The 26,047-nt window shown below is 28.1% G+C and overlaps 1 protein-coding gene across 5 annotated transcripts in view; it reads left to right on the top strand.

Moving 5' to 3' along the window:
* The window catches only part of LOC107445683 (uncharacterized), an 85,171-nt gene that overhangs the window by 21,600 nt on the left and 37,524 nt on the right, over positions 1–26,047 (top strand). For all 5 annotated transcript variants that reach the window (XR_015434605.1, XR_015434606.1, XM_087165759.1 and 2 more), the window contains 16 exons: positions 500–759; positions 2,661–2,723; positions 3,892–4,002; positions 4,139–4,254; positions 5,413–5,468; positions 5,692–5,744; positions 9,825–9,943; positions 12,505–12,670; positions 14,925–14,983; positions 16,800–16,924; positions 20,988–21,094; positions 21,976–22,014; positions 22,094–22,221; positions 23,301–23,371; positions 23,935–23,999; positions 25,542–25,689. Coding sequence is in view for 3 of the 5 variants with exons in the window: in XM_087165759.1 (XP_087021885.1) it covers positions 500–759; positions 2,661–2,723; positions 3,892–4,002; positions 4,139–4,254; positions 5,413–5,468; positions 5,692–5,744; positions 9,825–9,943; positions 12,505–12,670; positions 14,925–14,983; positions 16,800–16,924; positions 20,988–21,094; positions 21,976–22,014; positions 22,094–22,221; positions 23,301–23,371; positions 23,935–23,999; positions 25,542–25,689 (1,686 nt within the window). In the remaining 2 variants the exon portion in view is untranslated. The remainder of the gene's footprint in view (positions 1–499; positions 760–2,660; positions 2,724–3,891; positions 4,003–4,138; positions 4,255–5,412; positions 5,469–5,691; positions 5,745–9,824; positions 9,944–12,504; positions 12,671–14,924; positions 14,984–16,799; positions 16,925–20,987; positions 21,095–21,975; positions 22,015–22,093; positions 22,222–23,300; positions 23,372–23,934; positions 24,000–25,541; positions 25,690–26,047) is intronic.

Genomic DNA, 26,047 nt, shown 5'->3' with positions numbered 1-26,047 from the left:
TATAAAGTATGGTTTCAGAAAATGTGATAAAATTTGGTAACTGTGATAAAGTTTAGAAATTTTATCACGACACTTTAGGGCAGGGCATAAAAAGCTTTTATTCAGTTAAATTTACTCTGTATTTTTTCCTAAACCAGTGGTAATAAGAACTATAATTTTAAATACCATAATTGCAGGTATACCGTTACCATATGACCGGAAAAATTACCAAATGAAGTATTTAAATACCGTATACTTTGGTTTTACTAACCAGAACTATGTTGTTGTTTTTTCACCAGAAATGTCATTACCATACAGTAAGGAGATTTTATCAGATTTTTTTCTTCCGTGCATTTTTGCAAATAATCATAAACTACGATTATGAGTAGTTACTTTGGTAGTAATCATACTTTGCAGTTTAAAATTACCAACAATCAATTTTACGTGTGAAAGATATTGCTTTTATTGTTGAATGGTAATTGAATTTCGTTTATTAATTATTTGAATTTCATCTCTTCAGAATTCTGATGGTATTCACTTCTCTGGCTTCAATTTCGAAAAAGATTTCTTAGACGTGTGCATTAATAGAATTGAAAATGATTTAGCGGTTGTTTGGATTATTCTTTACCTATCGAATGGAGAAAAATACAAGTTACATGATCTTGCTGATACAAGGAGGCCATATATTGCTAAAGAACATGGATTCTATTCATCTGGTCTGCAAATTAAATGTTTAGCTCCTTTACGAAAATGGCGAATTTCATTCAATGGCTTACTCCAGTGAGTAATTAGGATTTTTTTCACATGTTCTCTTAAGATTTTCTTTCACTTGTTTTATCTTTTTGTTTAATTAAATGTACAGTGCCCAAAAGGAAAAACGAACCCTTTTGAAGAACTTTTGATCTCTGATTTGAACCGATTTTCACGTTCTATGATTCATCCTTAAAGGTTCGAAGGGGTGACCTCAAATATGCCAAATCTTCCTAGGAGAAAAGTATGTTTTTTCAAAGAACGTGCATTTTTGTGTCTGATTTCGTAACTTAAAATATCGTCTGCATTAATTAATTAACATATTTGAGACCACCCCCCATAAACCATTAATATTGAGATCCGAACAATAGATCAAAAGTTATTCAGGGTGGTCCATTAATTTTTTCACGCTAGTTCCTAATGAAAATTTTACTTAATTTTAAACCTTTCTTTTTTCACTATCGATAAATAATTTTCTATCTTATACGCATGTAAAGTCTACACAATTTTGCACAACAAATATGAATATTTCATTTTATAACAGCCGTTGAGCAGCCAACCCAATTTTGAGTTTACGGCTACTAATGTTCAACTCCGTAGTCTTGTAATTTTGAATCGGGAGAAATTCGCCTTCGCGGGGACTTTTTGATGGAACTAACCCGCACTTGCGTTACATGGAGATTAAAACCACAAAATGCTCCCACGGTTAGCTTGACGGCAAGAGGACTCTAACCCATGATCCGTGTACAATTAAGGATATTTTACGTCTGGATTGTGGTTCGTACGAGCCGGGTGAGGAATTCAATCGACCAGGGATTCAATCCCAGGTAACATCATTGGGAGGCGAGCTCGCCATTCCCTGAACCACAACGGCTCAGTATGAATTTTAAGAAAATGCTACGTTAAAAAGTATTGTGTATGTAACGAATCAAGCTGTTCGCAAGCCAGTGCCTTCATTTTGCAATGCCCCGGTTCAAATGAAAAAATCTTAAGTATTTTCTAATCAGCCTTGAAGTTCTTATGACAAATGGAATGACCACACCTAAAATTAGTTTAATTAGAAAATCTATAATTAATTAGTTCAAACAAAAAGAATAGATTAAACTTAAATTTTATTCAAGTCTAGGACAGAAGACAAAGCTCATTGTAATAGGCCTAAGTTAATTCAAGATTAAGATTGGGTAATTCGTGACATATTTCCTAATCAGCCTGAAGCATGTTGGCTGATTGTACTAAGCTTTTAAACGTCAGACTGCATAGAAAATATTGTAGATTTTTCCAATTAACTTGATGTATTGCAAAATGATGGTGACGTTTACAAAAAGTTCCAAGTTCAATAATGTGTATAAACCCTCCTTCTCATAGATTAATTAGAAAAAATATATATCATTATTCAAGTAGCCTGATTAATTTTAATCATTGAGTTCAGCGCAGTGAATGCAATGCTTATTTCAGTGACTCACTTCAAAAGAATTAAAGATTTTTAAAAAAGAGTTCAAGTAAAAAGAATAGATTAAAATTAATCTATTCTGCATTCTAATCACTGGCAGAGGACAAGTTTCATGGTAATAAGCCCAAATTAATTCAAGATGATTGAGAAATTTGTCGCACATTCTCTAATTAGCCTAGAGGCATGCTGGTTGATTTTACTGAGTTTTAAAATATCAGACGGCATAGATAATATTGTAGACTTTTCCAATTATCGTGACGTATTGCAAAATGATGATGACATTCACAGTGGAATTTTTCAATTAGCTTTAACAAATATTACGTATTGTAATAGTTTTATGTTACATTCATGGGGGGGGGGATATAAGATGAAGCTGTCAAAATTTATTTTTACTCTAAGACACATGTGTGGTAAGTTATTTTATAAAAACTTTTTTAAAAAATTCGTTATTTTTGCTTATTATATTTTATTTACTTCATAGAAAATGTGTTTCGGAGAACAGTTCAGATGAAACGGAATTGGTACACGTTAAATTCTCCTTTTTGTAAGTATCATTCGTATTATTATTACGCATAAGTTTATAACTGTGATCATTATTCTAATTATTATTATAATTGTTATTGTATTGGGTGAACAAACTAGTTCAGTCCGTTTTTAAAAAATGGCTCTGCTGTTATGAGTGTTATATAGTGACAGCTGGTTTCAGTGGTTTTAGGGAGGTTAAACATCTGTCAATAATATTCAGTTTATATAGCTTTGAGTTTCATTCAAAAACCTTGTTTTTTACTTTGTTGAATATGTCAAATTTTGCGGTAATGAAACACCATTTGCGGGAGGTTTTATGTTTCTGCTTTAATTGGAAGAAAAGTGCAGCTGAAGAGCATCGAATGCTTGTAGAAGTTTATGTTGACAATGCTCCAACTGATAAATCATGAAGGGAATGGTTTCGAAGTTTCAGGAATGGTTAATGGTGAGTAAAGAATGGTAAATGGTAACTGATAAATGGTGAATAGTTTTGTATACTATGAGCTGCTACAAACAGGTGATTCCATTACGGGCGACTGGTATAGGCTACAATTGATTCATTTGAGCCGTGCAATACGAGAAAAAAGGACGGAATACGAGCAAAGACATGACAAAGTTATTCTTCTGCATAATAACGGTCAGCCTGGTGTCTCAAAAGTAGAAAAAAACTATTTGGAAATGCTCAAGTGGGATATTTTGCCGCACCTGCTGTATTCTCTGGACATTGCTCCTTCTGATTACTGGTTGATCCGATGGATGTAGCATGATTTTGCAGGTCACCAGTTCACTTCTTTCGCAGAAATTGAAAATTGGCTCCTAACTTGGATCGCCTCAAAAGGCGAGACATTTTTTCGAGATGGAATTCGAAAATTGCCTGAGAGGTGGGAAAAAGCAGTAGCCAGCGATAGACAATACTTTGATTATTCTGTTCATTCATTTTGTTCTGAAATAAATGCATTTTTGACCACAAAAAAACGGACCGAACTAATTTGTACTCCCAATAGTTATTATTACAGCTAATTTTGTGTTAATTTATATAAATCACAAATCATATTATAGTGTTTAAAAGGAAAATGAAAGCATTGCCTGGACTATAACTGGCTTTGTATCATTTGAAGGTTAACACAACCAAACTTAAATTTTTTTTGTGAGGTTCTTGTTAAAAATTAATATATATTTTTCGACAGGTGGCATTCAATGACTGTCATTCAAGAACATAATCTAGATTTCAATCTAACAAACATGGCTAAAGCAATCGCAAATGAAGGAAACCAACTCTCTCCAGATGATTTTAAAAAGTAATATTCATTATAATTCCTTTATAATTTCCCAATATTTTTTTCATTAGGGTTTTTAGTAACTCAAAAAGTATGAGTACATTTTATTTTTTAACTCTAATGCTTTAAATAATTTATATTTAAAAAATACCCATAGATTTTACGAACAGCAAAATCATTATGAACAATGGGGTGGACTCATGGGCTCTATTCATATAGAAGGAAAAGAAGATCAAGAATTATATATGTGGTCATGCAGAACAAGAATGCAAGGTTAGACTTTTTATTTAGTATAGCAATAATGATATATATGTTTTAATTTTAAAACTGTGTATATGTTTGTAAAGCATTTCCCTCGAAACAAAAAATATTTTTTATAAAAAGTTTTAAAACTATTAGGGCAATTCTAAAGTAATACAGGGTTATTCATAATTCCCTCCGTGGTTTCGAAGCGTCATAGTAAAAAAACGAAGACGAATATGGCAAAAAACAACATTATTCCGAAAGTTTTCAAGTTTTAATTTAAGCAGTTGCCGGTAGATGGCAGTAACATGTACCACTAAAGCCAGTTGTAGTAAAGAAAAATGGCGTTTGCAGGCGGAGGGAATTATGAATTACCCTGTATAACTGTAACTAAGCAGATCGCAGTACATCAAATTTCACAGGTTTTAATTTAGGAAAATATAAAGAAAGTTTTCTTTAAAGAAGAAAAATAATAAAAATATTAAAAAAAAGCATTTGTTTAAAAAATCGCACGAGAACTTGATATAATTTTAAAGAAAAAAAATTCGAAGTATATTTTTGAAATCATTTATTAATATCTCGTTTTCTGGTATTTTATAAAAAAAAATTAAGATTATCGTTCATTTGCTGAGTCTTCTTATAGATTGAAAACTGGCCTTTTTAAAAATAAAAAAAAAATACTATGACCACTAGTATTTATTTAGCTTGAATATTTTTACGAAAATTTGCAAAATTAAAATCAATTATTTCTTTAAACTTCTTTGATAATTAAGAAAGAAAAAAAAATCAATTATGTTTAATTTCCATGCATTTATATAAGCCTTAGTTAGCAAATATTTACGTGATGTGAAACAGATGTCATGACTTCATTATATATCTTCGTCGTATTTTAAAACTATGCTTTTAAAATTTTGATCTTCTCTTATATATACTTGCTTAATTTGCATAATTTGTAAGATTGCAAATAATAAATATGGTCACAATACCAAGCACGTAATTCCTGTAATTGGTCTATTTTAAATCTGAAATGGACATATTCATAATGCATTCGAAAACTATTTCCATTATTTAAAATTCATTAACATTTCAAGAATGTTAAAAATAAACTCATTTGAAGTGGGTTTTTTTTGTAAGTGTGTATAAAGAACAATTAAATAAGTTTTAACTAAATAAGTTTCTTTTCTTCAGATTCCTTGCTTTCATGTGACCGATTTTCAATCACAAGAATGTTTATGTACTTTCAAGTAAGTTAAATTCTTCTGTCAAAAAGAATTTTTTAACAAATTAATTTATTGCTGATTGTTTTGCCAGCTATGATTTTGACATTGTATTGAAATACGTGATAATGAGCTGATGACTCTAAACATTAAAAGGATTATCCACTTAATTTTCATACTTAACGCAGCAATTTTAAATAATTTTGAGTTCTTTTTTAATCATTTTAATTGTATTATGCATTTTTTTTAGGATGGGTTTCCGATAAAAATTGAGAACTTGTCGATTCAACATTTTTTTAAAAAGTATGTTATTTATATTTTTCAATTTTAATATACAATCCAGGTTCATAGGTTTTAAGCAATAGTTTAAGCATTTTTAAATCATACTAACTTCTGTGAATATAATTGTTAGTACAAGACAAAACTACTTCTTATATTATATTCTTATATTATATATATACTAGTGGGCTGCGCCCCCTGCTCGCTAACGCTCGCCAACCCCCGAAAATCGCTACGCAATCTTATATGGTTTGCATCGCAAACCAAGCTCGCTTCGCTCGCTGCTAACTTAGGTACATTGCAAATATACAAAATTCTAAGAATTCAAAACAATCATTCAAATCCATATAACAAAATTTTTTTAAAAAAAAAAATTACATATTTTTAGTAAATACTAAGTCATGAAAATAAATTTGAATTCAAATAAATGACATGTAATTCGTTAAACCTATTAGAAATGTGCTATAGTATAAAATCTTAAAGCGTAACAGCACGACTGAGACTCATTTTTCAATGAATAACTAATAACAATAATAAAGCAAATAAATTAGTGATATAAATCAAAAATTGTCAAATAAATTCGTAATATATAAATTCGTGAAAAAAAGCGCTTTCGACAAAATACTAAAATAGAGATCTTTCAACAAAGACAACTCACTTCTGCCTAGCTTAAGGATATTTCAGCTTCCGTTTTTAAAAGCGCTATATGTTGGGCCATCTCAACTAGATTTGGCATGTGACATTTTTAGTGGCAATCATTGGTTGATTTTCTAACGTTGCTATACGGAGAGCTGTAATGAAGTTTTTCTTGTAGCGTGTAAGAGAAATATATATATAGATGATAGGAAAATTCTCATATAGGTATATTAGCATTGAACAGCAAAACACACATATTTAAATATTAATAGTATGTGGACGAAAGATAGTCAACCACTCTTAAAATGTTTTTTTAAAAAAATTAAATCTTGTTAATGATATTTTTTATTTTATAAATATTTTTATAATCATCGATCAATAAACGTTTTAGCAAACTGTTTCTTTTTAACACTTTTAAATCTCTTTAAAATTGCATGCAAGGTTTTGAATTTTTTTTTCCTTTACTGTTGTACGAAAAGTTCCCGAACTTTCTATAAGTAATTTAAGAAATTGATGTTTCAAATTTATGATGTAATTGAAAATATTTATCGAAAGGTAATGTTCAATAAATATATCTTTATTTTTCCTTTTCTAAAGTCGATAATCTCTATTGTTTAAAATAAATTGCAAATTTTATTTGCTTCACTCTTTTAAAATAATTATAAGTAAGAAGAAAAAGAAAGAAAAAACTTAAGAAAAACTTCTTGAAGCTAAATTAAATTAAAATAACGGATATACAGTAGGCCCTTTTTATGACAAATTGGAATTTAATGAGATTCTAGGCTTAATAAAGAAAATATAGTCTTTTGTTTGTCAATATGTTATAAATGCATTAAAGTATATATTTTTAGGAAGCAACTTTTACTTTTTCATTTTAAACGTTTAAGGCTATGCTCAAATGCTCAAATCATGAATAATCTGGTTTAATGCTTTCTCTTATAAAAGTTATCTAATGCATTATTTAAAGTAAAATAGAATCGAAAAAATGTATATATATATATATATATATATATATATATATATATATATATATATATATATATATATATATATATATATATATATATATATAATTATTATTATTATTAAAAATATCCCGCATTTGCTTACAGGGAATTCGTTATAAAATTTATATCGGATGATTTGTTTCTATGATAAAATAAATACTAAGTTAGTTAGAAAGATTTGTTTAATTCTAAAAAAAAATTTAATAGTATCAGGAACATTGAAAAAAAAGTTTTTTTGCGGGTAAATATGAACGTGTGTAACAAAAAAAAAAAAAGATTATCAAAAATATCTTGTGTGAAGTAAGATTATCAATATCAATAAAGATTATCAAAAATGTCTTGCGTCTCATAACTCATAAAATTGAATGGAAGTCAGGTGATTAGTTTCCAATTGGACAACAATAAAAAAATAAAGTTATGTTCAGCTAACAAATAAATAAATAAAGTTTGAAAATTTTGTAAGTGGCATAGCTAAACAAGTTTTTAGACACAACTAAAGCACGCAGAAACATAGCAGCAAATCCCATATGACCTCCATTTTCGTAATTCGGATAGTACACTCCTGCCATCTATATCTCATGAGTTAAAGTATAAAATGAATTGGGTTCGGTAACTCTGCAAACATATTCCACTTTCAAAATTCGTCCCTAGTTTAAACTAACTTAGTCTAAATTTCCTCTCAAAAGTATTTCTCAAAATTAAGTTAGTCAAGACAGACTTCAAATGAATCGATTGCTCGTTTGCATACATGGGAACGTTACTTTTTAAAAGTAATGAGTGTAAGTGCAAGTACTTTAAGCAAAAGTGACGAGTAAAAAGTTAAAAACGTAGATCTTTAAAATTAACCAGTTAAAAGTACAAGAACAAAACAAAAACAACAAAAAAAACGATATTGAAGTACATCAAGAGGAAACCATAAATTCTAAGTAACCATAAACTTTATAGAAAAAACGTAAAACAAATGTATAATTTTAATTTGAGAAGAAATAAATTTTAGTTATAAAGAAAAAAACTTTAAAATACATTAAAATATCAAAAAATTCATTGAAATAGTGAACGTTTAAAATATTTAGGAACCAAAATTCAGTGTTTGCATATAAAAGGAGTTTATTAGTTTCAAAACAACCATATCTTTAGAAATCATGTTTTTACTTTTGGACTTGTAGTAATAATTTAATTTTTTGAACAAATTCGATAAATACTATATTTTTTTGTTTAAAGAAATAAATAGTAAAATAAAAAATATAGGTATATACAGGTTACTGCTTGAAATCCATGAAATTAAAAACTGTATTTTGTTTCCATAAAAGTTAAAATAAAATAATTTTAGAATTTTAATTTGTGATATAAATATTCCGTATTGAATCTATTCAACAAAAATTGAGCCTTTTGTTTCGGTTAGAAAGAAAATTATGAAGCAGGTGGGATGGATGTTAGTTATTAGAAATTTGCACGCTGTGACCTTTGACCTTTTTGAACCCCCTTTTAAGTTCGATGTAAAAAAAGAGAAGGAAAAAAAAACGCTTTTCTTAGAGAGAAGGAAAATATAATACATTAAATTTGTAAATTTATAAAGAAATGGTTTCAAACATTTCAAAGCGAAATTTTTTAGGAAAATTTTTAAAAAAATTTGAAAAAAGTGACAATTTTTTACAACATTTTCGTTACAAATTCTTTTACTTTTTCCTTAAAAAAGTAACGAAAAAACAAGTAAAGTACTAACTTTAAAAATAAACAAGGTACACGTAAAACTACTTACTTTCGTTACAAGTAACACAGGTAAAAGTATCTCCATGTATGCTTGTTTTGGAGCCACTTTATTTATTCAGAGTCCCCTAATTTTCCTTTGGTTGCTGTAACCTCTCAAAAGTTCAAATTTGAGGAAATAATTTAAACACATCAGGTTACACATTATTAGCTTCAAGAAAACACTTGAAAAAAATTGAAAAGGGAAATATTTAGGATATTTATTTCTTCTCAAATTATTGCCTATTTAAAAAAAAGTTCATAAGCATACAAACCTGCATATGTATATGCATACCTACCAACTTTCATTTCACTCTTTCTGAGAAAAGATTTACCAAGTGGTAGTAAAAAAATTACCAAAAAATTAACTCAAAAATATATATTGACAAAGATGAAATTCGTTATAGTAAAGATTATTATGCTTTTATATATCTGTTGTAATTATTGATATGTAGTGATAATCAAACTCATTTATAATTATTATTATAAATAAAGAAGTTTAATGGAATAACATGAGCTTCGCTATTACTTTAAATATGAAAATGAAATCTTCCCGGGAAACCACAAAGTTGGCAACTATGTATATGTAGAAATGAATAAATAGTTTTAAAAAGTTTGGACATGGTTCTCTGTTTTAGTTAAAGACTCATATATGTTTCTTAATGAATATATTTTTTTAAACAAAATTTTTTTTTAAATCATCTGTTTTTTCTAGTTATACGAATGGATACACTATAAATGACCTCGGAGGAGCCAATGAAATTCAAGACTGTACTTTTGAAGATAATATGGTTAATTCGGATCCTTCAAAAATTGCATATTCTTTCAAAATAAGTAAAAAAGTATTGATTATATAAATGCCTATATTTTAATTTTAACTGCAAAATTTCAGTTACCATCATTATTAGTTAAAGTATTGTTTATGCAAATGATGGACTTGAGTCAATATAATGATAAGTCACATTTTCAGATTGTTGCGGAGATTACTATTTCGTGTTTTTTGTGTAAAATACCGCAACTTCTATGTGTATGTTTCTATGTGTATTGTTATGTAATGAAAGTTCCAGAAACTGCTGAAGTGCTTATCTGGAAACAATGTTATGAAGCAATTTGATGTAAAAATATCACCTAGAAGTCTGGTTCTTCCAGTTTATAGAAGAGCCTTGCTGCGGACGGGATCATAAGGCAAGGAGTACTTGGGACGATCTAGGTCTGTAATAGGCTGTAGCTTTGAAAGAGGAAGATTTTTTTTTGTTAATTTACGTCGCACTAGAGCTGCACAATGGGCTTTGAAAGAGAAAGAAAAAGTTGGGTTAGTCACAATATTGTCTCAAGTCCTTCAAATAAATTATTAATAGTCATTAGTGTTAAATTCTCAAATTAATTTTTCTCTCCTTTCTAGGAGTAATTGCCAATATCTCACTTTTGTTTCTCCTCTTAGTTCCTCGTCGTAGTTTTACGAGGAGAATTTTTTAAACTGCCTTGCTCTCTTAATAAACCTAAAGCACATCTATGTTTTATAAAGAAGTAAAAATATTAATGTTTAAAAAATATCAAACAAATTTGCGTGGTTTTTGTTTCGGATCTTAGAAAGTTAAAAAATGATCATGTTAATGAATTAAAAAATGGTATTGTTTGAAATTTTTCTCAAAAAATTAATCATTTTATACTCATAATTTTCTTTGAACATTTCATTTATTTTAAAAAGTTGCACCAAACAAAATTTTTGTTTTGCTGCGCTTTACTTAAAAAAATTGCATTTAAAAGCTTAAATCAAATTACACAAAGGGTGTTCTGAAACGATCACAATTATTATATATTTTCGAAAATATTTTCATAAAGTTATAAAGAATACGAATCGGGGTAGCAAATTGATATTTAAGCGAGAAAAACAAAGGCGCAATCAAATTCTATTATATATTTGAAAAAGAAGAATAGAATGAAGAAGAAAAAAACAGTTTAATTATCTGATAAAACTGAGTCGGCATTTCATCAACCTCTCTCTGTTTCCACCAGAAATCGATGATGTTTTTAATTCTGACTGATTTAGGACCAATTTTTAGATCCCTTAAACTTCTCATTTTTCAATTTAAATGAAATTCGTAACACAGGCTGCTAGACCTGTTTTATTGCATTTATATTCATATACATATTTTGAACTAAAATACATTAAAGGTGTGAAAAATAAGTATATTGTTTGGACTTTCGCACAAAAACGTACTTAAAATGAAATATAAGGTAATAGAAATGTTTTAAAAAACAGGTGACATGTTTACTTTTCGTACACAGTGTTTCTATTTTTAGTACAAAGAGTGTCTTTTAATGTATCATGCACCTTTAGTATTATAAATAGTATTGCTTAGAACATCATGTATCTTTATTTAGCACAAATAATATCAAATATAGGCTTTGATAGCCCACTGGTTAAGGAATCGGACTGTGGTTCAATCCTCGGCTTAGCTAAGATCTATCAAGAACAAGCGATATATGTGCTCGTAAAATCTGTGGAATCGAAAGTCCTGCAGATTGCCTCTGAGCAGTAGTATGCTTACAAAGATCTGGAAAAAATTTCCTTCCCTGTCAGATCTATATCTAAACTAAAGAAGTGACCATCCGAATGAGTAGTCCTGCCATCTATCCGTGAGATTCTGAGCTAAGACGTCCTTTCACCCTTGTTGTACTTTCTTTTCAAAAGAAAAGCGCTAATGGCTAGTAAGCTTGAATTGTATAAGTGTCATTAGAAGCAACAAACAATACATCTTGTGCAATTCTTAGTACTAAGTACAGCTATGCTAAGTACTAGCTATGACAGGCACACCTTGTGAATTCTTATATCAAATAATATTTATATACATCATACATCCTTACAAATACATGCAGTGTTACTTAATTCATCGTGCATATTTATATAATACAATTAGCTTTACTTTATACACCATACATCTCTCTGGTACAAACAGTTTTACTTAATTCATCATAAAATCCTTATTTAGTAAAAATATTATTTGTACGTGAAACATTTTTCTAGTATGTTATATAGTATTACTTAGTGCATAATGCATTTTTAATTTTTGTACAAATAGTATACAAAGTATAAACCATCCAAATTTACTAATTGGATCATTTATTATCGATCTCCTTGAAATAACCGAATGACGCCAAATTTTTAAAAATAGGTAAACGAAATGTAATGGAAATATAGATCAGAGTTTAAAAACATGGTAAACAAACCTTTGACAGTATCATTAAGGCTTCTGTATTCATGATGCATACCAAATGATACTTTTAATAAAGGAAAGATGAAAGTGAATAGTTATCTGCCTTTTATTTTCAAATCAAACACTAACTCGAATGTACCTCAGTAGCATAAACTCCATATTATTATTTTTTTTTAGGTCGATCGAACAAGTATGTAAATAAAAATGTAACTTTGGATTTTGGAACGGATAAGGAAGTATTTTATATTGGATCTGATTTGGAAGTTAAAGTGATTATAAGACAGTTCGAAATATTTTTAGATGCCGAAACAAAAGGAATTGGTGTTATGTATCGGACAGAAAAGTAAGTAGTTTTATAGTAAGTTATCTTTTTACATCCTAACAATTTGAACAATATTGTATTAACTAAATTATTTTGAATGACTCACCTCCGATAAGTACTCAGCCTAAAAACCATTACTATTTTTTATCCATAATTTTTTTAAAAAATAAGCACATTATTAAGAATATTCGAATAAGGGAATGTGCAAGGTTTTTTTTTTCAATTCCCACCTTTTAGAATGACCCACCTCAGGCATAGAAAGGCAGATTTGTTGGCCACTCTCTCAGAGGCACCATATTAGATGTACCAACGTTGCTCCCACAGTAAGGACAGATAGCACAGAGAATTAAAGAACATCCATGCCTTGCCCGGAATTCGAACTCAGAACCTTTCTGATGCAAAGGCAGTTCCCTAGCCCCTACACAGACCGGTCGGCGGAAGACTTTTTCACCTAATTACATAATTCGTCTTGATTCGACAAATTGATCGGCTGAATCTCAAATAACGTGAAGTCCCGAAATGAAGATAACTTCCACGAACATACTGTTTATTTATGGTTAGTGGCCATATATTTTACGAGAAATATTTTTTGTAGACCTATATTAAGATCATGAGTGTTTTAATTGGCATGAATGAATATTTTCACATTGACGATTGGAACACGTATAGCCAATCAATGACTATAATCTGGCCAGGTCCCGATTAAGGGGAACACAGGTCAAGGACTTGAACTTTGTTTAATGCCTCCTATAGAAGTGTAAGGTTTTTAATTTTCACATTCGAAACGAGCTTCAGTCTCAATCAAAAAAAAAAAAAAAAAGCCACAGATTTTTTAAAAACTCCTAAATATTAGCAAAAAATTAAAATATTACTAAAATTACTAAAAATTATAATAACAACAATAATAATAATAATATATATTATGTTACTGTTAAAGTATGAAATCCGTTATTTTATAGAATACCTAGTTATTCTATGAAATAACTGATCGTGTCCGTTAAAGTGTAAAACTCTCTTGTATTTTATGGTTTAACTAGTCATTTCATAGAATAACGATCTGAAGCCCGTTAAAGTGTAAAATAATCTATAACTTAATGTTCAAAGAGAAAGAGAAAAGTCTAAAAAATGTTTAGAAATTCAAGCAAGAAAGATTAAATTAAGGTCGAATAAATCTCATTCTGAAGCCTCTATGGGGTTTACCGTCCGTATCCCAGTGCCTGAAGTTGACAGAGGAAAAGGTGACGCCAAATCTATTTTAGCTATCATCATAAAAATAACCGAAGAAGGATTTTTCCAATTGGGCACAAGAAACGGCCGCATAAAACAATTATATTCCCTATCCCAGTTCAGTGTCTGCGAACAAAAATTAATTAAAATCGAAGAAGTACCGGATGTAGAAATATCGCTCCGGTCGGTTGCTACAGCTCAAAGTTTAGGTACTGGTCAGGGATTTAAAAAATGTGGATTAAAAGTGTCAGGAAAGTGTTAAAAAATGTGTCAGGGATTAAAAACCCAGTGTGTCAACAAAAAATGTTTTTGTTTTAGAAATAATGCTCTTTGTAATTCCAAGTGTCATTTTAGTAATCCTTGTTGTAACAAATGATTTTATGGTACGTTTCCATAAATACCATTTATACGCTGCATGAATTAGATAAATTGCTTCTTTTACATTTTATCCCTGACCCCATTTTACCCCAATTTTAATTGTCTATCATTAGTTTGTTTATAGAATACCTAGCTATTTTATTTTAGATAAATTGCTTATTTTACACTTCAACTGCCTCTCATTAGTTAATTTATAGAATACCTAGTTATTTCATGGAATAACTAGTTAAAGTGTCAAATTAGTAGCATATTACACACTTTAACGGACACGATCAGTTATTTCATGGAATAACTAGGTATTCTATGAAATAACTGCATTATATACTTTAACGGTAACATATATATATATATATATATATATATATATATATATATATATATATATATATATACATAATGTTAGTTTTTAATATTACTATTGTGAAAATCCAAACATTTTATCACCCTAATTCTTATAAACAGATAATATAAAAACAAAAACAAGAAACTAAATTTTATGAAAGTCTCACCTTTAGAACTTTTATATCATGTTTTTCCTCTCGTTTTTCCCCTTATATTTCTTAAACTGCCATAAGATTTTTTTTTAGATTATAATAACATTAAAGTTAAAAAATATGTCAAAGTAGCAATAGTTTTTATAAGTGAAAGTATTAATATTTTGTTTTTTTAGGCCTAATGAAAGTATGAAACGAGATCTAATATACCCTCCATTACTTCTAAAGGACAGTGGTATGTTAATATGAGATTTTTTACATTCCCTTTTTTATATTCATTTTCCTTGTATTCCTTTTCTGATATTCCATTATTATTGTAATATGTATTTGTACAGTAATTTATTTCTTAACACTCTCCTTTCTACTTTCATTTACTTGCTATATCAATAATCATTTTCATTTAAGTATACATAACGAAAAGAAGCGTTTATAACAAGCTTTTCGAATAAGCAAAACACTGGTAAAATAAACCAAAAATCTTTAAGAAATGACATGCTTTAAACACCTTAACGAAGAAGAATGGTGGATGTCATAACGGAAAATACACAACTCGATGGATTAAATTTAATCATGCTAACCTCTACAGGCCAAATTTATCGCCACAAAGAATTTATTGTCAATCAAAATTTTGACCATTTTCTGACTGAGCACTGTTTTAAAATCTGCACTGAACTTCTGCTTTTGAGAACAAACTTCCCATGGAATCAAAGTACCAGACACAAAACTAATAAATAAAAATAATTATAATAAATTAAAAAGCTCAAGAACTAAATCTTTCTAGTAGTCTAAAAAGATAATAATTTTACTTCGGTCAGAAGTTTATACTAAAGAAACTTTTGCCTCAACCTAAATTTCTGCTCACATTTTTTCAAAAAAATGGCGCCCAAGGTTTTTGGTTAAGGTCAGATAAAGATAAAAAAAATAACTAATTTCTGCTAGTTCTAAAAATAACTAATTTCTGCTTTATATATATATATATATATATATATATATATATATATATATATATATATATATATATATATATATATATATATATATATATATATATATATATATATATATATATATATAAATATATACTAATGATTACGGTGATGACATTAAGAATTATTGAAAGAAGGTTACACATTAAATGGCCGAAGAAGATATTAAAAAAAATATCGGCAAGAAGCCTTATAATTTAAAACAATTAATTTTAAAGTATAGTGAAGAAACAAAGCAAGCGCTGCCAGATCTGGCGGAACATATCTTTTTGGAAAACAGTAAATACCTAAGTTAATAAAGTTCATTACTCACCCATGTTACAACAAAATAAAGGACGCAAAAAAATATGATCACTGATGAAAAATATGATGATTTTCCTTTTTATCTTTTCTGCCATTTAATGTGTAACCATCTTTCAATAATTCTTAATACCCTCACCATAATAATAAATATTCGTTTCTTTTAACGTTTTATGGAGCCTTTTTTTTTAAATGTTATATTAAAATAGATTTGGAATTGAAATAGATTTATAAAAAGAAATTCATTTACATGAAATTAATTTCATTTTTAAGACCTTTTTTTTTGCCGAAAAGGTGGGTTGAATTTCAAAAATGTATTTACTTAAATTTAGCCCTAAATTTAAAATACTGTGCTTAAAAATAACCAAATTTATAAATTCTGAATTTATAACTACAAATTAACACGATGAGAAATAATTAAGTGAACAAATCCATAACACACCCAGTAGTAGCTACCCAGTGTTCCTCGCCTTTCATAACCCCTCCCTAACCTTTATTGTTACTTTCCCTTAAATAACAAAAGCCCTTTTTTTAAATTTCTATTCATTCATTTATTTGTTTGCTTAGTTATTGTATTTTCCGAAGTTATTAGTAAAATGCCTCACAAATCATAAGTGGGAAAGAATCATCAGTGGCTTCCCACCGAAATTTAAAATCTAATGAATTTCATAGGAAGTATACATTCCACGACCATATAAAAGAATAAATAACTTTTAGATACATATTGGTTTATTATATTTATTTATTTTTTAAAAAAAAATGTAGGCAAAATATGCCGGGATGTGTCAGTTATACCGTTGACAAATGAAATGGCTAAGAGCTCTCTAATAACTGGAGGAAAAGGATGTTCGCTTTCACTACTTACAAGTCTGTCAAGAAAGGATCCCTTGGTAAACATTTTACAGTTCGTTTACTAATATTATTTTGCTTAAAGGAAGATAGGGTATACTTTGATAAATAATCAAATTTATTTATACAAGTATTATAAATAAATTGTAAATTAAATAAAGCTAAACAACTATAAAGCACAAATAAGGGAGAGAAAAACCGGCATGTTATAGTTATGGTCTTATAAACAAAAACCATCTTCAGTGTCGATACGCAGAATTACAGAAGCTGACAGAACAGACAGAATGGTGCTGTACGACTTTTTCTTGTTGCAACTTGTTTGTTTCGTGTTTTCTTCTGCCATTCGGTATTTTGACACTGAGGAAGGTTCTTGCTCATAGTAAACCATAACTAGAGTATGTCAATTTACTCACGCTGTTTAGCTTCATTTATTTAATTGATTAAGATATAAATAAAAAAATTTATGAAAATTAATTCAGGAAATAAAATTTATAATTGTTTTCTTTGCACTGCAATTATTCACGAAAATAAACATATTTTATTAAAATTATAAGAATTGACTATTTGTTAATGCAAAGCTCTTAAAAAATTTGAAATTGCAAAAATTAAATAAAAAAATACTTGGTATAAGTTTTTTTTAAAACATTTTTTTGAAAATTGTCAAGTAATTAAAAGCAAAAGATAAAGTTTCTCAGTTGCACATAACTTTAATAGAGCAGGGTTTCTAAAATAAGAAAATTGAATAATATTTTCTTACAATCGGAAACTTGTTTCTCTCTTTCTTTAATAAAATATTTTGGAATACAAATTTCTGCTCATCAAATTCAATGCTTGACAAGTTCATAAAAATAAGAGTACATTTTTTTAAAAAAAGATGATCGAATCCTCAAATTAAAAATCTTTTACTAATCAAGGAAATATATTTTGCTTTTTTTTCCTTCTCGAATACGAATAAACATTTTTCATTCAAAAGCAACTTTTTTACAATGATAAAATCAACGAAACATCAGCATTGCGACCATATATGGCAGTACTTTTACTTTCGTTACTTGTACCGCCGGTACAAGTAAAAAGTACGTACTTTTACTTGTACTTCGTTACTTTTTAAATTTGGTACTTTTACTTGTACTTTCGTTACTTTTTTAGGGAAAAAGTACAAGTATTTGTAACGGAAATGTTGAATGAAATCGTTACTTTTTTCTAAAACTCGTTAAGCGTTCGAAAAAAAATCCAATCGATATCCAATCGTAAAAAAATTATATATGAAATATAATACTGCAGTACCTTCTAGTGCTCCCGTGGAGCGCTTATTCAGCGTGGCTAAGCACGTTCTGAGAAATTCTCGTAGCAGACTCAGTGACACCACTTTCGAAATGCAAATATTTTGCAAAATGAATAAAAATATTAATTAGCAAGTTATTTTCATTCATTTTCAAGTTTTATGCATATCTAATACATTTTAAATAAAAAATGTTGGATTTTGTTATTACGTTTTTCAATTTTCTTTTTGAACTCACTAATAATACATTTTTGTCTTAATACATTTTTTACAAAATACATTTTTACCTAGTACATTTTTTTACTAAAATTATGTTTATGCCTGACCTTGTCAAGGAACGCCCAGTCAAATCTCTAAGAACTTCAGAACTATATTGAAAACTATTATAATTACTATTTTAACTCTTGAAAACTCTAAGGTATTAATTTAGCCGCTGATACTAAAATTCGTTTAGAAATTTTAATTATGCCGTTAGGCAGAAATGTTCGGAAAATGATTTTCTCGCATGACTTCAGCATTAGCCATTGCTGAAAATAAAAATGTAGACTGTTCTGTTTCAACTTATACTGCACATTCAATTATTTTTTACTAGCTCAAAGATCACAAAGATATCTGAAACCCCGTGTTTGCTTTGTTTATGTTTGTGCTTTCAAAACGCGTTTCTATAGAGTAAAACAATTTTAAATCAAAGGTAATTTAAATAAATAAAAATAATAAACTAAAAATTAAAATCAATAGATAAAATTTCTTTTTCGTGCAAATCCATAAAAAGTTTGATATTAATATTATGTTTATTTTAAAATTATATTATACGATTATATTATAAAATTATATCATAATATTCTTCCGAATTTAAAAATAAATTAATGTCCATAACTTTCAAAATTAAAAATAATTAAATAAATAGCAACAATTTTGCAAAAACATTAAAGAACATAAGAATATTATTCAATGAAATTTTAGGTTACTTTGAATTTTCGCTTTCCTTGAAATGTACTTTTAAATCGTTACTTTTTTTGTTTAGTACTTGTACTTTTACTTGTACTTTTTACTCGTTACTTTTTAAAATAAGAACTTTTTACTTTTTACTCGTTACTTTTTTTAAAAATACTTGTACTTTTACTCGTTACTTTTTAAAAGTAACGTTGCCATATATGATTGCGACACAGTATTATTTACTTTAGTACTTGTACTTTTAATCGTTACTTTTTAAAAGGAACGTTCCCATTTATGCTTGCTAATAATTAAAATCTTGAATTTCTTTAAACTGAAAATAAGATTTTAATATAATTTGACTGAATTAATGAAATTTTACTAAAAACTAGCTCGGAAAAGGGACTGATGGTCTGCTGTGTAACAACTTAGTTTTATTTGTTTTTGTTATTAATGGAAAAAAGCTATTTGACGCAGACTTTTCCTAATAGCTCACCAATATCAAGACTGTTTTTTAAAAGAATTCAGTACTTTTTAAAGCAACAATGCTCAATACCTAAATGTAATGTATTTTTTTTGAAGAACTCTGATATATAATGAATTGTCTATGGTGTATTTTGACATAGAATTTTAGTATATCATGCAAGTTAAATTTTTCAAATTTTATTTGATACAGAAATAAAAAATCGAACTTTTTAACTTTTTGTTTTCACAAAAAAATAGACGTTTTTGGTAAGAGTTCCAGTCGGTTTAAATTCTTACACGTAAAAAATTCGTGTCTAAAAAGCTTTACTCATTTAATTATGACCGATTTCTTAAAAATGTAACAAAAAATATAAAAATTAATTTAATAGTTTTGAGTGAAGAGCTCCTTTTAGTATACATTTACGGAGAGAAATAATGCGAGCAAATAATTAAAAACATATTACTTACCTAAATACAATCATTATCTGAAAAAGGTATATTGAAGTTTGAAAAAAATGAAGTATTAAAATTTAATTATTTAATTAAAAGTTACATTTAATTTAATTCTTACACCAAGAAAAATAAAAGAAAGTTCCTTAAATTCAAGCAAAGTTATAATTTAAAATTCTATGCCACTTTTTAATGTAAAGAATTATTTGGGCTTTAGAATGGACACATTTATACATTTAAAAAATCATTAAACCTTTTTTAAAAAATTCACCTATAGGAGATTTTTTTATCTAGATAAAAATTATTGAAATCAACAAATAATTCTCACTTTTTCTTAATTTTTATGAGTTTGGGTAACGGATATGAGCCCTTTTAGAATACATTTTTAAGTAATAAATATATAAATTGGATCCCAAATTAGATAAATTACATTTATAATAATAATTAAAAAAAATTATGAATATATTCTATATATTAGATCCAAAACACTTTTTCATTTTTAAAAAACAGTGGCTTAACTTCAGTTTGAAATTGTCCGCCAAATTTCATAGTCATAAGAGTCATAAAATATGACTAAGTAAAAGTCATAATAATTATAAATAAATAATAAATAGTATAAATAAGTCATTAAATATGACTAAAAATGGGGAATTAATAATCTAACAAGTCATGCAACAAATTCGCAACTGTTATGAAAATAATATATTATTCACTAAAAATCGTTATTTTATTTGACGTCAGTGCCTTTAAAAAGAGTATCAAAGAAGTTGAAATAAAATAAAATATTAGTTCATGCAATCAAAGAAGAAATTTTAAAATGTAAAAAAAAAATAAGAAATTTTAAAATTATATGAGTGTTTTTTTTTTCTTTTTTTACTGTCAAAAGTTATCTTTGATTAATCATTACGCTTATTTATAATTTCGAATTACTTAAATTTGATTATTTTAGTAAACGCTATATATTTTCTTTTTTTCAGTTCGAAGTTCCGAGAGGATTTGTAATAACAACTGCAGCGTTTGACAAACATATCAAAGCTAATCCTTCTGCAAATTTTGCAATTCAACGTGTTGTCAAAGTATCTAGGTAAATTACATTATTAGAACCGCAGTTTTATAAAACTATGGTCCAAGCTAAGGCTACATTTGATTGTAATCATGTCTGTATACGAGCTTGCTTATTATCTAAATTTAATCTGTTGTAACATCTCAACTTTAGTTATCCTAAAGACGATAGCAAAACAAATTAATCGTTACAGAACATATTAAATTTTGACATCAAGAACCGTCTTCCAGTTGCCCTGGCAACAAAAGAAGAGCAAAAAAAATCCTATTTAGAAATTGAACTAACTTGATATTTTAATGTTGTGAAAAACGTTGTTTTTACTTATTTTTAGAAACAAAATATGTATTTCAAACTTTCTAAACACAAGATAACATTATTGCAAACTTCAAAGAATTCTTTGATGGTTATTTTTATCCATAAAATCATCATCATTGGTCAATTGATAAAAAAAAAAAGTTTTTGAGTATTGTAGTAAATTTTTTACTATGTGCATTGAGAAATAAGTAAGAATTGACCAACATACACTTCAGTTTTTACTGTCCAATGTATATTGTTCAAGAAAGAATTGTTTGCATTCTGTTTTGTAATTATTAAAATTAAGTTGGTTGGGCATTTCAAACGGAATTACTCTTGTATATTGCGCATGTGTTTCAAAAATATCTCAAATATCAGCTTTCAATCTATTTTCGCAACATATTCCCTAAACATTCACTTTGAATAAGTTGCTGAAATAAAAATAAATAAATAAATAGTAAAAATGAATTAATAAATAAACAATGAAAATAAATAAATGATGTATAATTTAAGACGATAGTTGTGTGAAAATGCGGTACTTTTTCTTTATTTTTTTTAAAAAAAAACTCACTAATTTTCTTAATAACCTTTTCTTTTTTTTAATTTAGCAACAAAATTTCTGGAGATCTTAAGGAAGAATGTGATAGGTAATTTGCAACCAATTCATGTATTTTAATGAATGCAGCTTCAAAGATTAACCAATATTCATGTCTTTTTCTTACACAGATGCACCAAAGAGTTTCAAAAAACAAAACTAGACGAAAATCTGAAGATTGAAATAAAGGAAATGTTATCTCGAGTATACGATACATCTGTTTCCTCATTAAGATTTTCAATTCGCTCATCAGCATGTGGTAATACAGTCACGAAATTTTCCTTTTCTGTAATATATAGAAATGTCTGCATTTATATTTTTTTCTTCCTTCAAATGATTATTGAAAAAAAAACAGCTTTCAAACTTTGAACAACATATTGCTGCTGAGTAAATTATTCCAAATGTATAATGCTCCCCATTTATGGAATGCTCTTCAGAAATTTATGATCTAAGCCAAACCTTTTAAAACTATTTCGAACTTTCCTCCAATTTTTACTGTGGGAGAAAATTTTTATTACACATCCACTTTGACCACCATAAGTAGTTTAAAATTTAATGTATAGAAAAAGTGAATTCACGCAAACCTAGAGTTAGCCATGAAGCTTCAATTGCTGAAAAAAAAATTTAAATTATCAAAGTGTTTGTTCTATGTTAGTCTGAACTCATTTTTTCTATACTTTAAATATTAAATTACTTATGGAGATGAAAGAGAATTTGTGATGAAAAATTTCTCCCGCGGTATGTCATCCTTTTAATACTGTAACAATAAATGGAAAGCTGTAAATCATTAAAAAATTTATGTGTTAGATCCAATATAAATTTCTGAAGCACATTCCATTAATGGCATACATACATATTTGGAGGAATTTAACATATTTTTAAACATTTTTATGCATGGGAAACTGCCTTTTTGAAAATTTCTTTTCCTAAAAAGAGAATACAATGAATAAGAAACTCCCTAAAATAAATTTTTGAACGAAACTTATTTCCTTTTTTTATACCTTATATTTCTTGTTTTCGCATTACAAACTGATTCTAAAACTAAACACATTACTTAAGTTGTTCTAGTAATGTTCTTTTTTTCTTCTATTTCATATAGTGATACTCTAAAGGTCTAATACTCTTAGTCTAATACATTAAACTAAGCAATAATTTTTTTTTTAATATTAAGGTTGAGAAAAACATGTTTTCCAGTTTGTTTATTGTAGATTTTAAATAAAAGTAAGTTTAGAAAAGGGGGAAATAATATAACACATATATTATATCATAAATTCATACAAAACATTTAAGCTAATTCTAAAAAATTACCTGGCCTTAAGCATTAATTTTACTTTAAAGATGAAGACAGTGAAGATTATTCCGCAGCTGGGCAAATGCTAACTGTTTTGGGTGTGAGAGGTTTGGAGAATGTAAGTACTTTATTGTATTTATTTATTTACTTACTTACTTATTTATTTTATTTAATGAAAAGAACAATGTATGAGAGTGTATCAACAAAATATGCTTGAGTCGGAATTTAATTCCTGACTCAAGCATAAAAGAAAGGCAAGAAAGAACTATTATTTAAATTGTGAATAAACACTTTTTTTTTGCGTGATTTACTTCGGTTATATCTTGGATATTTAACTGATTAAATAAATTTTTTTAATTCGTTTATTTTTCAGTTTTGAATTAAATAATAACAAAATTCCATTAATATTATTTAAAAATTTTGTTTTAAATATTCTAAAAAGGGATGAAGTTTAAGAAAATTTCGCTCACTATTACGGGAAAATGGCGATTGTTATTCGTATGAAAGTTCTGTTAGGTTCTAAATTTTCTTAACAATATAATTTTATAGTGTTTATTAATGTTTTGGTTCGTTTGATAATTTTATGTTGTTTCTCTGTTTAATGCAGCGGTTCTATTTAATAATTTGAACAAATGAATCTATATATATATATACTTTTTTTTTTGCATTCATATTTTATAGATATACAAATCAATAGTTGAATGCTGGTCATCGAAATTTGGATATGAGGCTGTTCAATATACAAGGTAAAAGTTTTTTTTTGTTATTATTTTTACATAAAGTTATTTTTCAACATTTCTGAAACAAAGACTTGTTCATGTGATTACTAACTACCGTGATTAAATACGTAGGATAATTTTCATTCTAAAATAATTCCTAAATGCTCTATAATTCTAAAAAAGGAAAATAAATTTGAATGCTGTATTATAAATTCTTACAATTTTTTATAACCAATATCCTGATAAATTTTCAAAGTAAAGAAGTAATAATAATTCAATCCATTATGAAAGTTTCTTTTGTTAGATTGCATATAAGGTCTATATGCTTAAATACGAAGTACCCTAAAAACAACAATGTTCTGAAACTTGAAATCCTAATTCAAGAATCTTCCGTCAAAGCAATATAATAAACCAGGAGCCTATCCCGATTCATTTAAAATCTTTTTAACGGATAATATCCAGTTGTAATTTCATCTCTTTTTTTTCAAGTACCCCAATGCGCTCTAAAGACGTAATATCGCAGTATAAAGGTGTAATACGCCACAAAAGGTGACGTATATTTCCACTAGTCAAATCACTACTTAGGATTTCGCCTTTGATAGTCATACAACCTCATCCATAGTACTAATTAGAATATTTTTTTAATCAACAGCAAGAAAATGCGTAATATCCGAAATATATGCTACTAAAGGCAGCATATATTTCCGATATCGAAGTCACTATACTTAGGATTTCCTCTCTGATAGTCATACTCCTTATCCACAGAATTTTGAGCATCTTCTTAATTTACAGCAAGAAAAAGCGAAAGAAACCTATTCTTATTAAACTTAGATGAGTTGTAAAGTAACCGTCGCATTTGATTTTTCGAGTGACCCTAATTGCATTCCGACGATTTTAAGTCATTAAATGCCGCAACGTTTCCTCCAGATGTTCCAGAGTTGGGCGTTGATACCAGCCATCAATAATATCTGTAACAGATAATATATAATTACTAAAATGAGAACCAGTAGTCTCATCTAGGACAATTCTCCGGTTAAATTTTTAACTCTCCAGCCAATCTTAATGTGGTTGGAATTTTGATTGACGATAAACTAAATTTTGTAAAAGAAGGACGATAAGTATTGCTTTCATTAGTCAAGAAATGATCGAAACTTTTACTGTCATCAGGCGAGGAGTATTCTAGCTTGTCGAAAGGGAATCGAAAAACCAATAGCAAGATTTCATCGCTACAGACACAAAAGGCAGGCAAATAAAAAAGAGGTAAAAATGCAATCTCGCATTTAAAGACTGAATGTCTTTAAATACAATAAAATGCCCTAGATTAGATTACTAAGGTTACAGATGAGTCCTAAAATTCCATATTTTTCCTATGAATATGTCCATTAAATTGCCAAATTTGACGTAATTGTGAAAACTTATCTGGAATATCGTCGTATTCGGACACACTGACGTTATTCTAATGTACCTTCAAATTTCAAAAGTACTTTATAATTTCGATCTTTATTATAACTTGCGTGCTATTTTTATTATGTCATGAATTTAACTGACTTTTTAACCCTCAATTTCAAGGCAAAGTGGGAAACTCATTCGATCGCCGATGGCAGTGGTTGTACAAGAAATGATCCCGTCAGAAATCTCGGGAGTATTGTTCACAGTAGATCCAGTAACTGGCAATCCGTCTCGACCTCATATTACAGCAAACTATGGATTAGGAGAGGTAAAACATATGTTTCTGAATTCCTCCACCCACTGATAGCACTGGGGAAGCTTGTTGCATTAATATAAATACTTGAACTTGCATAATTCGAGTGTGAACTTGCCTAATTCCAATTCTGAAACATAAACGGGTTACGTAAATGTGGTGACCAATATCTAGGGCACATCATCAGGTTTAAACTGGCATAAGAATCCATGTCCGGAAACGTCATCGTGCGCAACTACAGTCACTTTTCCCTGTTTCCTTGTGCCGAAGCACAGGACGAAACTGTTTATTACAATTATTTTTTAAAAATAATTTTTTATAATTTTTATTTGAAAAAAACCTACCAGTGCAAGATTATATTTCCTGGCACGGT

Source organism: Parasteatoda tepidariorum, chromosome 6 (assembly GCF_982258835.1).
Source record: "Parasteatoda tepidariorum strain Cologne lab strain chromosome 6, Ptep-v5.0, whole genome shotgun sequence".
Lineage (NCBI taxonomy): Eukaryota > Metazoa > Arthropoda > Arachnida > Araneae > Theridiidae > Parasteatoda > Parasteatoda tepidariorum.
The sequence above is the reverse complement of the archived record's forward strand: the minus strand, read 5'-3'. Positions and strand labels throughout refer to the sequence as shown.